Source organism: Aspergillus pseudotamarii (genome assembly GCF_009193445.1).
Source record: "Aspergillus pseudotamarii strain CBS 117625 unplaced genomic scaffold BDV38scaffold_22, whole genome shotgun sequence".
NCBI lineage: Eukaryota > Fungi > Ascomycota > Eurotiomycetes > Eurotiales > Aspergillaceae > Aspergillus > Aspergillus pseudotamarii.
The window spans coordinates 140,961-153,052 of NW_022475036.1; the positions used below are offsets into that span (position 1 = coordinate 140,961).

Sequence of the window (12,092 nt, forward strand, 5' to 3'; positions counted from 1 at the left end):
CGCATTTGTCAGACTTCGGCGACATTTCAAACTTCCAATGCAGGTTGAACAACCTATAGAAGATAGAGATACAGATAGAGATGATAAATTCGTAGGGAACAAATATTGATTGTTAATTATGGTCGCCACACACTCGACGTTCCACTACTTTCTACCAAGTTCATCCTACATATACCAATACGAAGATGTACCAAGTCAAAAATGGTTAATAAGTGCAAAGTTTCTTGTCATTATCTATCACGTGCCTCATCGCATTCCAAGGCTGTATATCGTCCAGACATAACATGAAGACATTGTCCGTGCTTTACACTTACTGGCTGGTGAGGATGTCGGAGTCACCGGCATCGAGGACAGCCATAGTGCTGGTGCGGAAGAGCTTACCGCAAGCAGTGCCGAGCTCGATCTGTAGTTACGCGCAGACGTCAGTTATCACGTACCCTCCACAGCCAAAGATTGCGGCTTCTCAGGGCGGCTCCAACACGGCCATCCTTCCAGCAGGAGGGTTGGCAGTGTCGGGGCAGAGAGACATATGCGACCAAGGGACACTTACGTTGTTACCAGAGAAGTGGTGAACAGGGGCCTTGGCGAGCATAGCGTAGTACTCGAGCTCACTCTTGCGGAGAGGAGGAGTGTTGGCAGCGATGATGACCAGCTTGGCCTTGCCGGACTTTATTCAATAGTTAGATAACCATCTCATGTCTCGAATGACTCCAATTGTATGCGAGAAAAGCTTACACGAAGGGTCTTGATGGTCGACTTGTAGCCAAGGGTGACTGCACCAGAGGTTAGCAACCGAGTCCAAATCCACAGAAACGATGAAAATTAAAGATTGACATACCCTTTCCAGACTTCATCACCAAAGCCAGACGGCTGTTGATGGAGTCGGCGTTCTTCTTGCTCTTGGGGGCCATCGTTACGCTGTTGAACTGAGTAGTTCGGTATGCTTTGAGAGTAGTCTGAAAAGGTGCGCTCCGGCCTTATCGTGAAGTTGAGTTTTTTCTTTCCTTTGTGGGGTTTGGCGGTCGAGCGTTATATTCGCTCGGACTATTCCTGATCCGTTCCGCCATTGCTGAGTCATCCAATCCTTTTGGGTCACTTTCACTCCGTATCAGGTCTGTATCAGCTCCCGACGATCGAGTCCGTATCTTACGAGAAATACAGCCCTACTTTCCATGGGATGGATCGGACGTGGCTAATGTGCTGTCAGCATTCACTGCCTTCAGTCGAACCCTATTTCTTCATAGCTTGAGGTGGATTCTCCCAATGGAGGGTCGGATAGAACAGTTGGGCGTCAGTTATCGTTTATTCTAACGTGGCGCAGATTCTCTCCATGAACCTGCTTATTGGGTGGCAGGTGAACTAAATTCTATTCTTGTTCCTCTCACAAGAAGGACAGATGGCGAGACCCTGTATGCAGCAAGGAACTAAGATGATTTACGGAATGACTCCTGTGTACTATCTTTATCCCGCCATATGTTGAGTTAGGTTGTTGTTAGGTTAAGTTGTCTTCCCCGTTGAAAGGGTTCCTGCTGCATATGCCGTTCAACTTCAGTAACCACAGTAATACCGGTGATACTAATAACAAATAATAGAATGGAGTATTATAGTTGGTTCTGGGTAGTTTCTCGGGCAGTCAAGTCATGCATCCGAGTAGTTCATGCATACTTACGAGCGAGTCAACCTCCAGCAAGAAGAGACTGGAGGGAAGTACCTAGCAAATTGTTGTTGTCCCCGTTGCGCTATTTAATTAAAAGTTGAACTAGCACTAAATTTCCTGAGCAACCAACAGAGAAAGATGTATTATCGCTGTATGAGACGTTACTTACCCACTTTAATACTGCCTTGATGCCCGTTTTCATACGGGATCATCAAACACCCCCCTAATGTCTGTAATAAAATAAGCCCATCCACCATTTTCCCATCCCCAGAATTTCCTCGACTCTGGAAATTATCCCTAACGTGATATACCTTTTTTTTTTTTTGGTCTTTCCCTGATAGATATTTATACCTTCCTCTTGCTTATAAATTTCTTTCCTTCCCGTCGGTTTTTGTTTTATTTTATTTTTTGAACCAAAGGGGGCTAGTATTTGAGCCGGCCATAAATTCTACTGCTACTTTACTACTTAACAAACTAGACTTCCCCCACTACGGCATAGTGTCCACTGTGTTTTGACCGCTACTACTATATACCTCCCCCGATCCTTAAATTTATCACTTAATTTCCCGGTCGTTTCATCACTGCCTTCAATTCTTTAGAATTGCCCCTTTCCGAGTTGTCTTTTCTTCTTACAATTCACCGCTCGTTGTGAGCATCGTCATTGCCGGTGACAATGTCTACGACGCCCCGGAAGCCTGGAACGCCAGGCGGTTCGACCAAATCTTCGCCCGCAGAAAACCCGACGGTGAATGGCACCCCGTCACGAAGCCATACCAGATCTCCTAGCACGACCACGAATGGCATATCTCGATCTCCATCCCTCCGTGGCTCGGCCCCAGTGTCGGCGCGGGCTGCGGCCAGAAAACCCGGTCGGTCCAACCTCAGCACCTCGAGTGTTCCAAAAGTGAACCGCGATCCCTCCGAGGAAGAAGCACGGGCTCAGAATGCTGCCCTCATCGAAGAGTTGAGGGAACAGCTACAGAAAGCCGAGACAGCTTCTGAGCAATACCAGAAGCAGTTGGGTGTGCTGCAAATGCGACTCGATGAGGCCGTCAGTGAGCAAGGAAAACTGGAGGACCAGGCTCATGAGAGGGACAGCAAGATTGAAGCCCTCAATGGTGAGATCCGTGACCATGTCCGGCAGATACGTGACTTGGAACAGGCGCATGAGTTGGAACGGAACGCCATGCTTCAGGAGAAGGAGCAGCAGGTGAGCCGGGAGGAAGAGATGCAGGCCACCATCCAGCGTCTTAAGGATTCCCTGGCCCAGAGGGAGCGAATCAATTCTGATGCAGATAAAAATGTTTCCCGTTCTTGTATGGTTCCCCCCTCGTTCTCCACATTCGCCCGGTCTTTGTTTCTAACTTTCACTTTTAGCCAGTTTCCGTAATCGGTCCTCGCCGGATGTTGATGGACAGTTTGCGCCCTCGTCTCAAATTGAGCGGAGCCCGTCCCGAAGCAACTCAACACTGCTCTTGCAAAAGGATAAATTGATCGAGTCCCTTCGCCTCGAACTAGCAGAATCCCAAATTAAACTCGTGGAGATGGAAAATAAAGGTGGCGGCCGCCAACGGGAATTAGAGAAAGAACTTCTGGAGGCTCGTATGGCCAACGCTCGTCTCATGGAGGACAACGAGAGCTACCAGCTACTCCTTAGTGAGAAAACGCTTAATGGTGACTTCACCAAGGGCGACTTCATGCGAGAAGCCCACCCCGAAGCTGAGGAGTCTAAGGAGTCTGGTAGCGGTTTGGGTTCACTGGCTGATGAACTTGAGTCTGTAGACGCAAGAGCGGATAACGATAATACCCGCAAGCTCGAGGCAGAGGTCAAGGCGCTGAAAGACCAGAACAAAGCCCTCACCCTATATATCGAGCGCATCATCAGCCGTCTCTTGCAACATGACGGGTTCGAGACCATTTTGGATAAGAATGAGAATGATCCTCCTAAGCGGGCAAGTACTGACAAGGAACTTCCACCGACGCCCACCGACAAGGAAGATGCTCAGTCTTTCTTGCAGAGAGCCAGATCTGTCGTGGCCGGCCCGACGCAACGACCTCAACGGTCACGTCCTTCCAGCATGATGCCACCTCCAACAAGCGCGGCCTCTGTCACGGCGACGCCTCATGAGAACCCGGAAACCGCTCCTAGCATTCCCATGAATCGTGTCCAGGCGAGAGGCCATCGCAGAACGAGGTCAGAACAGACTGATGTTGCTGCCGCTGCCGTGGTTGGTCAGATCTATCGCGGACGCAACTCTGGGGGTCCAATGAGCCCTACGCTCATGGGACCTGGATCCCGCGCAAGCGTCTTATCTGGAGCGAGCTATATGTCTGGCATGAGTGGCAGTAATCGCGCCCCATCACTATCCAGTCAGCACGACCCTAGCCAAATGAGCAGCTCCAATAGTATTATGAGTGAGCCACCTGGCGATACGGCTTCTACAGGTGCAACCTCAAGCTCTCCTCGTTCTAGCAACGGAATGACAAACTATACTGGAGCGGTGATGACCCAAAGCAAGCTGCGTCCCTTGCGTCTTGTTAGTGAAACCAAGGCAGCAGACGACGAAGAAGCTCGGAAGAAGGCGAACCGTGGCAGTTGGATCCCCTGGTTCAACCGACCAAACACAGGTGATTCCGCATAAGCCTGTATTATGTCTTTGGTTGTAACCATTAGTTTTTGACAATTGCTCTTCTGTCTACCTCTTATTCTCCCTCTTCATCTTATCTTTTTTTTTTTTTTGGCGTTTGTCCTTACAAGGCCCCCTGTCTACTCCTTTTTATGGTCGTGTGCGTTTAGAACACCCAGAATGTCGTCATGTTTCGATCCCTTTCTTATCTTATGGATTTTTATGATGGCGATGAACGTGTTGTTGGATAACTTACTATATATGTTTTGACATTTCATGGTCACGCCATCGGGGATTTTTGTCATGTTACCCATGTTTATGCTTGGACGCTCGTTGAAACCTTCTACTGTTGGATATTTGCTGAGGATTGATTATGACGATATTCCGGCCTTGCTTATGTCTCCCTCTCTTTGATGAACATATGATTGAGATACTCTGCTTATAGAGTGATAATTTTTTGTGAAACTACTTTGTCTCTGATAGTCCTGTCTATGTCCTGATTGCGGACATGTTGTGTATATCAATTAAATAGGTACAATGTCTCAATACGATCTACAAACAATTCTTCTCAGAAATTCTTCCAACCCTAGGAAATGCCTCACTTCGATTTATTTTTCTCCCTAAACAAAAAAACCAGCTTAACACACACTCATGGTTAATAAAAAAGGTGTCCTTCATCCTATACTCCGGAACAACATTAATACGACCTCCGGATACCGGCCAGCGTGACAGTAAATAGATAGATAGTACCAACTACACCAGGAGCACACAAAGACCGAAAACCACACACACACAATTCAAAAAGAGAAAAGAAAAGGATACTCCAATTAAAAATGCCCGGCTCTCTGTCCCTCTTCTCCGTCAATGCCGTCCTCCTAATGTCGGCCGACGACGGCTCTCGCATCTTCGCCAAATACTACTCTCCGCCTCACCCCCCGGCCGGTGCTGCCCCCAATTCCACCGATTACCCTGGCGCAAACCCCTACCCTACGCTGAAAGAACAGAAGGCCTTCGAACAGGGTCTCCTCGAGAAGACAAACAAGCAGAACAGCGATGTGATCCTATACGACAACCGGATCGTCGTCTTCAAGATGGAGAGCGATGTCATGCTCTACGTCGTCGGGAGTGCTGACGAGAATGAAGTCTTGCTTTATAATGTCGTACTGTCGTTGAGGGATGCTTTGGGTATCTTGTTCAAGTATGTTATAACTCTCCCCTGTTTCGTGGTCTCGGTGTTTTTGGAGATACGGCACTGGGTATGTTAGTAAGTTGGTAGAAACTAACGGTTACTTTTCTTTCGGGATAGGGGTGCCACTGACAAGCGCACGATTGTCGAGAACTACGATCTCGTTGCTTTGGCTATCGATGAGATCATTGATGATGGTATTATTCTCGAGACGGACCCTGTTCTTATCTCCTCGCGTGTGAGCCGTGCCCCTCAGGCCGATGCGCCGAATCTGAAGAGCATCGATCTGTCCGAACAAGGTCTGCTCAATGCCTGGGAGCTTGGAAAGCGGCGCTTGGCCGAAGGTTTGCGACAGATGTAGAAGGGCTTACATACCACTTGGGCGTGTTTAAATTGGGTTGGTTTCTTGCATGGTTATGCATTTGATGTCTTATTTTTATCTTTCTTCGTTTAATACTATGTGGCTGGTCCCGGCGTGGTACTGTGCGTGTTGCTTATTTATTTTACGATGTTGATTGATTTATTTGATTGCCTCGTTCTTTTACTTCGGGGGAGACCTGAAGATTCTATAGAGATACCTCCTTCATGATCTGACGCGGATTTACACTTGTCATTTGTTGGCAGGGGAGGACAATCCCTTGTCTCACGCAGTCTCGAGATATCGCAGAAGAAACAAAGCAACAAAAGATCAGACAAACAGCATTCTAGCCAGTGTAGAAAATACCGATTACATCCATGATATTCTCCACAATTTTGTGGGCAGGGCTTATGCGGTTAAAAGCACTATCGAATGGCATGGAAAAGCGATCGATAAATAGTGAAAAACTGCCCCGCATACGTCACGCTCTTTGCCTACACTGGTCCCATTTTGGTCTTTGCAAACTTCTTGCCCATCAGCCACTTTTCGCAGTCCTGGCTCATTTTCCTGGAGTCCCAAGCTAAAATTAGCAGAAAAAGATGAAGCAGCGATTCTCGTCGTTGGACGTTAAGGTATGCCTTGGCGGATGCTCGTGACTTTGAACGGAACTCAGTTGGACTCATACACGAACCTCTCAGGTCATCTCCCAGGAACTCGCCTCGGAGATCGTCAATTTACGAGTGTCGAACATATATGATCTCTCATCGGTAGGTCCTTGAATTTTCCACTAAATGTATATATTCAACTAACGTGGGTCGCTGTCCCAAGAGGATCTTTTTGTTCAAACTTGCAAAACCAGATCATCGCAAGCAGCTCATCGTCGACTCAGGCTTCCGATGCCATGTCACCCAATATTCGCGGGCGACGGCTTCCATGCCATCGCCCTTTGTGACCCGCATGCGCAAATTCCTTAGATCGCGACGTATCACTTCGGTTAAGCAGATCGGCACTGATCGCGTTATTGACATCTCATTCAGCGATGGCATGTATCACATGTTCTTGGAATTCTTTGCGGGGGGAAACATCATTATCACCGACCGCGAACATAATATTTTGGCTCTATACCGCCAGGTCTCTGCTAGCGAGGGAGAGGAGGCGAGAGTTGGGATTCAATACACAGTGACGAACAAACAGAACTACCACGGGATCCCGGAAATTACGCTAGAGAGGATCAGGGCGACACTGGAGAAGGCGAAAGCGCTATTTGCGCATGAGGATGGAGCACCAAAAAAGTCAAAGAAGAAAAATGCGGATGTGTTAAGGAAGGCTCTCTCTCAAGGCTTCCCAGAATACCCTCCCCTTTTGCTGGACCATGCTTTTGTGACAAAGGAGGTTGATCCAACAACATCATTGGATAAGGTACTACAGGACGAAAACCTGCTTCAGGAGGTTAACGGCGTTTTGCAAGAGGCCCAGAAGGAGAATACGAGACTTTCAACGCAAGAGAGTCACCCTGGTTACATCGTTGCGAAAGAAGATAATCGCAGTGTTTCTCAGTCGACTAGTGAGAATGAGAAGCCTTCGGAGACAGCCAACCTTCTCTACGAGGATTTCCACCCATTCAAGCCCCGGCAGTTTGAAGGGAAACCGGGCATTAGCATCCTGGAATTTCCCTCGTTGAATGCCACGGTTGACGAATATTTCTCTTCGATCGAGACCCAGAAGCTGGAATCACGGCTTACAGAGCGCGAGGAGGCAGCGAAGAGAAAGCTTGATGCAGTGAGACAAGAGCATGAGAAAAAAATCGGTGCTCTCAAAGAACAACAAGAGCTACATATTCGCAAAGCAAATGCGGTCGAGGATAATGTCTATCGAGTCCAAGAGGCCATGGATGCGGTCAATGGCTTGATCGCTCAGGGCATGGACTGGGTAGAAATCGCGCGTCTTATCGAAATGGAGCAAAGCCGAGGAAACCCTGTGGCAAGAATTATCAAACTACCCTTGAAACTCCATGAAAACACGATCACATTGCTTCTTGGGGAAGCTGGCGACGAACAAGATGAAGGAGACGAGCTATTTTCGAGCGACGAGTCTGAGGAATCCGAGGACGAGCAGGATAATGGCGAAAGCCAACAACCTCCGTCGGTACTGACTATTGACATCGATCTGGGTATTTCTCCATGGGCGAATGCAAAGCAGTACTACGAGCAGAAGAAACAGGCTGCAGTCAAGGAACAAAGAACAGCCCAGTCATCTACCAAAGCACTCAAAAGCCACGAAAAGAAAGTAACGGAAGACCTCAAACGGGGCATGAAGAAAGAGAAACAAACTCTCCGGCAAACCCGACAACCCTTCTGGTTTGAGAAGTTCCTTTTCTTCATCTCCTCGGAAGGTTACCTTGTCCTGGGGTAGGTTTTGTCATTACCCCGTTCGTGTGGATATGTGCTAACTATTGCAGTGGTCGAGACGCCATGCAGAGCGAGATGCTCTACCGCCGCCATCTTAAGAAAGGGGATATCTTCGTGCATGCAGATTTGGAAGGCGCTAGACCTATGATTGTCAAGAATAGATCGAAAAATACTAACGCGCCTATACCACCAAGCACTCTTTCACAGGCTGGCAATCTATGCGTTGCCACATCGAGTGCATGGGATTCCAAAGCTGTCATGTCTGCATGGTGGGTCCAGGCTAGTCAGATAACAAAAACTGCTGAAGTGGGAGGGCTTCTTCCCCTGGGAGATTTTTCTGTCAAGGGAGAGAAGAATTTCCTTGCCCCGTCGCAACTCGTTCTAGGTTTCGGAGTGACGTTCCAAATTAGCAAAGACAGTCTGAAAAACCACAAAACTCACTTTGCTGACGAGCCTGAGGCGGCCGAGTCAACCGCAGAGGGTGGTCACGAGCAAGCTGGGGAAAGCACACAGCCCCCTGAGCAACAACAGGAGACAGAAGAAGCTCCTAAACCTTCTGAAGACCCTAAAGAACAAGCCGAAGAGCAAAGCTCGGACTCGGATAACGAACAAGATAATGCCGATTCACTTCCCGCTCGAAACCCATTGCAGCGTGGACCATCGGAGTCTCCTCATACTGAGGCCGTACAGGAGGGAGAAAAGGATACAGGATCGGATGGTGAAGATGTTGCCCATAAGCCAGAAGAGCTGGCGGATGCGTTGGATGAGGAAGATGTAAAGGCATCTTTAGCAGATGTACCAGCAGAAGATGAAAGCACTCCGGTAGGGGATGAAAGCCAACACCACCTCTCCGCAACGGCCAGACAATCGCCTCGGAAGGGGAAGTCTCCTGATTCGTCCGAGGCTGGCCAACAAGCCCCGGGCAAGAACTCAACTACCAAAGCAGTGAACGCCAAACAGGCACCGGCACCTACCCGAGGCAAGAAAGGAAAAGCCAAGAAAGCGGCGGCCAAGTACGCTGATCAAGATGATGAAGATCGTGAACTTGCTCTCCGTTTGCTTGGGGCTAACAAAGGCAAAGCTAGTAAGGCTGCTGCGGCCGCTGAAGCTAAGGCAAATCTCGAGAAAGAAGCCGAGGCACAGAGGAAGCGTCGTCAGGCGCAGCATGAGCGTGCTGCAGAAGCCGAACGCAGACGACAGGCTTTACTTGAGGAAGGTGGTGATGATTACGACGAAGAGACGGCTGCCGCGGAGGCAGCAGACCTTGAGTGGATCCCAGCATTGATCGGCATGCCTCGCCCTGAGGACGAGATCCTTGCAGCCATTCCCGTCTGTGCTCCCTGGTCAGCATTGAGTCGATACAGATACAAGGTCAAACTGCAGCCAGGTGCGGTGAAGAAGGGTAAGGCTGTCAAGGAGATACTCGGGCGATGGGTGGCTGAGACCACCACCGGCAAGGTTAAGAAGGAGTATGCTGAAGAAGCTGGCATCAGTCTTGCCGATGCAGAGAAACTCCGGGCTCGGGAAGGTGATGTGATCAAGGCATGGAAAGAGACCGAGATCATCAACAGCGTTCCTGTTGGGAAGGTGCGAATTATGCTTGGAGCCGCCGGCGGTGGTGGAGGCGACGGTAAAGGTAAAGGAAAAGGTGGTGGCAGTGGTAACAAAGGCGGAAAGGGTGGAAAGAAGAAATAGACTACGATCTTGTACATAGCCTTTGGCATGTTGTATTATTAGTCTTCCATATCTACTAGTATGATACCTTGGGATGGTCAACAATGTCCACCATCCTGAATCAACGTTCGGGTCACACATGAAAATCCGTCAACGAAGCCTTTTTACCCTGAACCTGCTCGAGATACTCTGATTCTGTATAGATCTCCATCTTCATTTCGAGAGCCAGTACTTATACTGTATCAGAGTTAAGTTGTATGTACTACTATGTATTGCATAACTACACAGTCAAACCGCTTAGTCATATATGCAAATCGACGTCATCGATAAAGACCAAATTTTCGGCTGGTTCAAAGACCGCAATTGGCGACAATCAGTCTTTTCGCAAAATCTCTATCTAGTTTGGTAAGTCTCTCAAGGAGGGGCGTCTGGCCTGGACGGACTCCACTTGGAATTTACCTAACAAATAAGACTTTGTAGGGCCGAAAACGCTCTCACCCCACCACCCAATCTATTCGCGTGTTGAGTCACCCCGCGACGCTCGTCCGTACTTCTGAAGCTTTGCCGACTATATCAGCGAAGCTGGTTTTCTTCGTCTCTCGCCTTGTCGCTGGCGGCTGTCCGCGCAGCTTTACGAGGTTTTTGAGCACTACCACCACCATGTCTTCCAAAGAGAAAACTCGGATCTTGTCGGTCCGTCGATTGAATAAAGAAGGCCCCGGGAATAAATCCCTTTCAGAGTGGTGGGATAGTGAGCGCAGCAATAAAACGCCAGAAGCTGCCGCGATTGAGGAGGCTGCTCAACTCCTTCGGACGAGCAATATTCCTGTTGCGTTTCCTACAGAGACAGTGTACGGACTTGGGGCCGATGCGACACGAAGCGATGCGGTGCAAGGGATCTACAAGGCCAAGCAAAGACCGTCAGACAATCCGTTAATTGTGCATATCGACTCCCTCGAAATGTTGGAACGGCTACTCAACCCGCAGGAATCGGGTTCTACCAGCGCATCCGATCGCCCAAGAAACTCAATTCCTTCCGTCTATCAATCTTTGATTGCCCGTTTCTGGCCAGGTCCTCTTACAATTCTTCTTCCGAACCCATCTGGGTCACTTCTGGCGAAGGAAGTTACTTCTAAACTGACGACGTTTGGGGCGCGCATGCCTTCTTCGCCGCTTGCACGGCTGTTGATCCATGTTGCGGACCGGCCGCTGGCGGCACCCTCGGCAAACGCATCGACCAAACCATCCCCAACAGCGGCGGAGCATGTGTATCATGATCTTCAGGGCCGTATCGAGCTAATCATTGATGGTGGCTCATGCGGTGTGGGCGTTGAGAGCACCGTGGTTGATGGTCTGTGTGACCCTCCAGCCATTCTGCGACCAGGCGGTATTGGCATCAAAGAGATCCGGGCATGTGCGGGATGGGAAAATGTACAACTTGGATACCATGATGGTACTCTTGACGTTAAGGAGATCCCTCGGGCACCGGGTATGAAATACAGACACTATTCTCCCAAGGCACGTGTGGTACTTTTCGAGGCTGGCTCCAAGGAGCAGTCTGTCACCAGGCATATCCGCAAGGACCTGGAAGATACGGCGATTGGTGCACATATGATTGGTATTGTACGAACGAAGCACTGGAAGCGGGGTCTCGGATTATTATCTGATGAAGAGATCGAGAAAACTCTCAAGCCCCTTCCGTCATTGGTCGACGGCCTTGCGGGATTCTCTGTTCCCATCAAGGGCAACTCTGGTCGTAGTCCCGCATTTAAGGAGGCTTTTGATTGTCATCTCGGGCCCGACGTCGAGTCCATTGCGCGCGGGCTATTTGCAGCGCTGCGGGCCATGGATGAAATGGAGGTGGATGTCATCTATGTAGAGGGGATCTCGGATCAGCAAGGCGATCGCGCAGCTGCTGTCATGAACCGTCTCCGTAAAGCTGCGGGGGCAGAATTGCGAGTCTGAATGTATAGACTTCATGCCAAAAGGGTAGACGATGCTCTGGTTACATATTTTTCCCTTCTTCCTGGTACCTGGTTATAGATAGAGCTTACTATTGCGTTTATAATTCAACTACGAATTGAGATGATCCTCACAAAAATGACAACAGTTTATTCCTGACAAAGCTCCACTTACGGATATAAACTCTCCATAATCATGTTAATTGTCTCCGTTCTCCGGC

General features: G+C 49.1%; 5 protein-coding genes across 5 annotated transcripts; 4 read left to right on the forward strand and 1 right to left on the reverse strand.

Annotated features, from left to right (window-relative positions):
* BDV38DRAFT_244854 (60S ribosomal protein eL30) lies at positions 1-980 on the reverse strand. The gene is made up of 4 exons (XM_032054383.1): positions 839-980; positions 736-773; positions 551-667; positions 1-403 (listed from the first exon to the last, which is right to left on the reverse strand). The coding sequence occupies exons 1-4, from the start codon at positions 909-911 to the stop codon at positions 311-313; spliced, it is 321 nt and encodes a 106-aa protein (XP_031914275.1). The 5' UTR covers positions 912-980; the 3' UTR covers positions 1-310.
* Positions 981-1,950: 970 nt separating this feature from the next.
* Positions 1,951-4,362, forward strand: BDV38DRAFT_74142 (uncharacterized protein). The gene is made up of 2 exons (XM_032063854.1): positions 1,951-2,973; positions 3,035-4,362. The coding sequence occupies exons 1-2, from the start codon at positions 2,331-2,333 to the stop codon at positions 4,297-4,299; spliced, it is 1,908 nt and encodes a 635-aa protein (XP_031914276.1). The 5' UTR covers positions 1,951-2,330; the 3' UTR covers positions 4,300-4,362.
* Positions 4,363-5,059: 697 nt separating this feature from the next.
* Positions 5,060-6,360, forward strand: BDV38DRAFT_244861 (coatomer subunit zeta). Its single transcript, XM_032054384.1, has 2 exons — positions 5,060-5,482; positions 5,591-6,360. Exons 1-2 carry the CDS (start codon positions 5,118-5,120, stop codon positions 5,829-5,831), a joined length of 606 nt encoding a protein of 201 aa, XP_031914277.1. The 5' UTR covers positions 5,060-5,117; the 3' UTR covers positions 5,832-6,360.
* BDV38DRAFT_244862 (putative DUF814 domain protein) lies at positions 6,338-10,256 on the forward strand. Its single transcript, XM_032054385.1, has 4 exons — positions 6,338-6,460; positions 6,527-6,595; positions 6,657-8,236; positions 8,287-10,256. The coding sequence occupies exons 1-4, from the start codon at positions 6,428-6,430 to the stop codon at positions 9,929-9,931; spliced, it is 3,327 nt and encodes a 1,108-aa protein (XP_031914278.1). The 5' UTR covers positions 6,338-6,427; the 3' UTR covers positions 9,932-10,256.
* Positions 10,257-10,390: 134 nt separating this feature from the next.
* On the forward strand, positions 10,391-12,040 carry BDV38DRAFT_244866 (L-threonylcarbamoyladenylate synthase). The gene has a single exon (XM_032054386.1). The coding sequence runs from the start codon at positions 10,571-10,573 to the stop codon at positions 11,873-11,875; it is 1,305 nt and encodes a 434-aa protein (XP_031914279.1). The 5' UTR covers positions 10,391-10,570; the 3' UTR covers positions 11,876-12,040.
* Positions 12,041-12,092: the final 52 nt, after the last annotated feature.